The 4,256-nt window shown below is 40.3% G+C and overlaps 1 protein-coding gene across 1 annotated transcript in view; it reads left to right on the plus strand.

Annotated features, from left to right (window-relative positions):
* UBXN7 (UBX domain protein 7) overlaps window positions 1-3,399 on the plus strand; it is a 78,488-nt gene extending 75,089 nt beyond the window's left edge. Inside the window, exon 11 of the mRNA XM_023214822.3 lies at window positions 392-3,399. Coding sequence (XP_023070590.2) covers window positions 392-553 — 162 coding nt within the window. The 3' untranslated portion in view covers window positions 554-3,399. The remainder of the gene's footprint in view (window positions 1-391) is intronic.
* The last annotated feature ends 857 nt before the right edge of the window (window positions 3,400-4,256 follow it).

Below are 4,256 nucleotides of genomic sequence, written 5' to 3' on the forward strand. Positions count from 1 at the left end.
ACCGGGTGTAGTGGAATGAAGGACCGGGTGTAGGTGGAATGAAGGACTTGCCTCCCTTGATAAAAGAAGAAAGGAAAACGGATAGAATGTTTAAAAATGAGAACAATAATTTAATTTTATAAATAGTGACTGGGTGTATTTATTGGGGAGACAAATAATAACTGTGTATTTCAGTATCACTTAATGGCTGTACGTCATTGGGTACAGATTTCTCTCCCCGTCCAAAGGTTTCTAGTGGCCCTTCCACAAGGGCAAGCTTTGGTTATCTGAAAGAACTTACACTTAATAGCTGATCTAATATGATGAAAAAGAGAATGTTTTATATTTAATTCACTAATATGCTCTTTCCTTTTATTTCCATCTAATGGCTTTGTCTTTCTCGTTTGTATAGGCTTTGGTAAAGCACGTGCAGTCTAAAGGATATCCAAATGAACGTTTTGAACTTCTCACCAACTTTCCTCGAAGGAAATTATCTCATCTGGACTATGATATTACATTGCAAGAGGCAGGCCTTTGTCCTCAAGAGACTGTCTTTGTACAGGAAAGAAATTAACACCATGGCTTGACCTCTCTCAGCTTACCCCTTTTTTCCCTTTTCCTGTGAGATACCATGTCACTAAGTATGCATTTTGGCTCATAGGACCACAGAGCCAAAGTTGGGCAAGCAAGTCACCTTCCTTCTCTTATTTCTTGATCTCTCCTGTAATCAGTCTCTTTCTCCCCCTTCGTTTTTTTCTTGTTTTCCCCCTCCCCACCCCGTACTCTTCCCGCTCCCCCTACACTTTCTTACCTAATCTGGTGACCAAATTGAAGTGTAAGAATAAGACCTCTCCTAGTACTGGCAGCAGGAGTTGTGTGTCCCAGTAAGTGGTCTTTTGCACGGCACTTTTTTGGGATCAAATGTTCATGTTACTCCCCAGACTCTTTGGGCAAAGGAATGGCTAGATTCAGAGTAAGAATAACCCTCCCTTTTTTGTAAGCCCCCATGTGTAGTAGGGAGAAGAAATTCTCTAACGTGGATTTGGTTTTGTTGTGTTCTTCATGTAGGAAATATCACTTAAGAAAATATCCAGGCTTCTGTTTCCGTGGAAAAAGCATCCCTTGTAATTATTGCTCATCATACCTAAAAACTTTTTTCAAAGGATTTTCATGTTCCCAGCTGTAAGAACTATTTCCATGACATGTGTTATTGGCAGAATGAGTGTTAAATATGGAGCATATAGCATGGGGTGACTTTCATTGTTCTAGCTGAGACAGTTTTCTTTATTACTCTGTATTGATCCTGCTAGTCCAGGAATGGACCTAAAGTGAACCTATCGTGGTGACTGGGATAGGAAGATGCTTGCTGTTTTTGCTAGCACAGCAGATGAGCTCCTTTGGAGCCCTCCATTGTCCGAGTCTGCAGTGATCTGTAGGAAGGCAGCTGGTCAGTAATCATGTAGTACAGTGGCTTGTCATTGTAACCACTATGGTTATTGATTGTCCTGTGTTGTTTCAGGCATACTTAGGTATGTCCCTGGGGAAAAAGAAAACCATTCAGCTGAGAGTTGCTAACCATGTTCTTTTGGTTAGAAATAATGGTTCATTTTTTGCCCCTGGTTGGAATAGTCTCTGAAAGGCTGTGGTGACTGAATGGAACATGAGTCCGCATGCTGTTTTCTTTCAAAAGGTATCAGAACTGAAAGCCTCTCTAAGGGGAAGACCTTTAAACTCAATTCAAAAGACAACATTGAGTAAAAGGCGGGGGGCGGGTGGCGGAGGGTACTAGTCATTTTCAGATGTTGTGGGTTTTTCCTGCCAACAAAACCGAAAATCAAATTTGAGTTGGTGAAAGCTTTCTTCGGTGTTTTTTAGAAGAGACCATCTTGAATCTGTGGAATACCATTTATACACCAACTTCACCCTATGCTCAGTTCATATTTTGAGCATAAATGGAATCCTCTGAAGGGGTAGTCGTGATTCTAGAAGTTTTAACTTGTAAAATGAAAATATTAAATGGACCTTTTTGTCAATTGAGGATTTAGATTGATTCTTTTATCTGAGGAACGTAAGTTCCTCAGCTGTTGCTTAGAGACCTTTAGGTTTTCATCTACTTTAAGATTGCGCTCTTGGCAATTAGGGGATTGGGGAAAAGAAGAAAAAGAGATGCTATGTGTTGCTAGTACACAGTTACAGACCCTGGTTTCTAATGGTTGAATTGTGAGGAACCCTCCCAAAAGAATGAGTTACGTATCTCCTCAAGGAAATCATGGACAATTCTGTTTCTTCTTCAGTGAGTCCTTTTGAATTAATGTTCTTACATTTTTTTCTAAGTCTGTATAAGTGCTTATGTATAAGTATATAATTGTATAAATATTTATAAATATATTTATATAATTACAGTTTCATTTCTACCTTGAGTCAAAGTTCTCTCTTTAGATTGGTGACTAATACTTACACTTTGGTGTTTTTTCATAGGCTCTTGAGGCTTAACTAGCAGCTTCTGATTTATTGAGTGAAAGATGGTTTTCATGTTCATTCCTCAGTTGTATCTCTGAACTTGGATAACATACTTGCTGTTTGAAGAATAGAGCTGTATATTATCAAAGGTGCACCGGAGGGTAAAACATTTGTTGGTAGCAGACAAGGTCAGAAATCTAAAAATTCAGGGAGGCACAGGGTAAGAAGAGGAGGTTCGCTCAGCTTTGTGCTCTGATGGTACCCATCTGTACTCCAGCAAAGTCATAGCTGAAGCCCAACTCGCTCAAACATGTCAAGTCAGCCATTTTTCCTGTAGGGCTCTGTTTCATTCTCTTTACCTTCTCGCTTCTCTTGATAAAACAGTTGGGGGAACTTACAACATGTTCATCAGTGAGAGGGTGTAGTTCTTTCTGACATGTTCAGCACATGCATATTCATTTATGAGAAACCAAAGTGAGTTTTTCCACTTGGGTTACTGTGGGATGATTAAGTAGAGATAAAGTGATTTAAAAGACTGCATGGTACTTTCACCCAGCTTAACATGCGGCTGGGTTGTCTACAGTACAAGATGTGGTGGGCTTGATTGTATTTTATTTTGAGGCAGGAGTGTCATCATCTTAGGGTTGACATAGAGGCCCATGGGAATAGTTACACATTGTACATGAGAAGAGTCCATTATTGCGGAGTATTGCCTTGCTCAAGAGTTCAATCCACTGACAGAGTATGCGTCTTCCAGTTTGCCTTATTTCCTCTGCAAGTTTCTTTGCTCTTTAGGGCAGAGGTTTTATTGAATAGATTAAATGAGGTCAGTAAGGTTAGTTAAAAATAGTCATTCTTTGTGGGTGTTGGACACAGCTTGAAAGAGAGTGTTTAAAAAAAAAAAAAAACTAGAGAGGACAAGAACAAGAAAGATAGACTTCGAGAGTGATAAGAGAAAAATAGAGGGAGATGGAATGGAAACTACTGGGAAGGCCAGGCCACGGTGTCTCACGCCTGTAATCCCAGCACTTTGGGAGGCCGAGGTGGGCAGATCACCTGAGGTCAGGAGATCAAGACCAGCCTGACCAACATGGAGAAACCCCATCTGTACTAAAAATACAAAAATTACCCGGGTGTGATGGCAGGCACCTGTAATCACAGCTACTCAGAGGCTGAGGCAGGAGAATGGCTTGAACCCGGGACGCAGAGGTTGCGGTGAGCCAAGATCGTGCCACTGCACTCCAGCCTGGGCAACAGAGTGACACTCCATCTCAAATTTAAAAAAGAAGAAGAAGAAGAAGAAGAAGAAAACTAGTGGGAAAAAAAGTGAGAGGAATACTTTTTTGAATTTGATATCGGAAGGAACTGGAGAAGAGAAAGAACAGTGCCAAATGAGAAAAGAACAGGAAACTTAATACTGAGTAACTGGCATGCACTAGGTTCTTTTATGTACATTTTCTTCTTCAGTCTCCCTAAGAATTGTACGAAATACATATTTTCTTCCCATGTTAAGAAAACAGGTATAGTGAACTTACTCAGGATGTCACAGCTAGTGAGCGGCAAATCAGAATTGGAATCCAGAGTCCACACTGTTCCAACGTCCATGCCGTGTTCTCCGACAGCAAGAGAATCAGGCCACCCAAATGGTTATCTTCTCATTGTTGGGCTTTGTAGATTATCATTTAGTTTTGTTCCCATAAATATAGAGGAAGTAGTTGGGTTAAAGTTGTGGGATTTGCACTATGCCTATAAATGTTTATTTATGCCATTATTTTGAGAGGCTGATTATTGCTTTTTTAAAATGATGCGCTGGTGAA

This window comes from Piliocolobus tephrosceles, chromosome 2 (assembly GCF_002776525.5).
Source record: "Piliocolobus tephrosceles isolate RC106 chromosome 2, ASM277652v3, whole genome shotgun sequence".
Lineage (NCBI taxonomy): Eukaryota > Metazoa > Chordata > Mammalia > Primates > Cercopithecidae > Piliocolobus > Piliocolobus tephrosceles.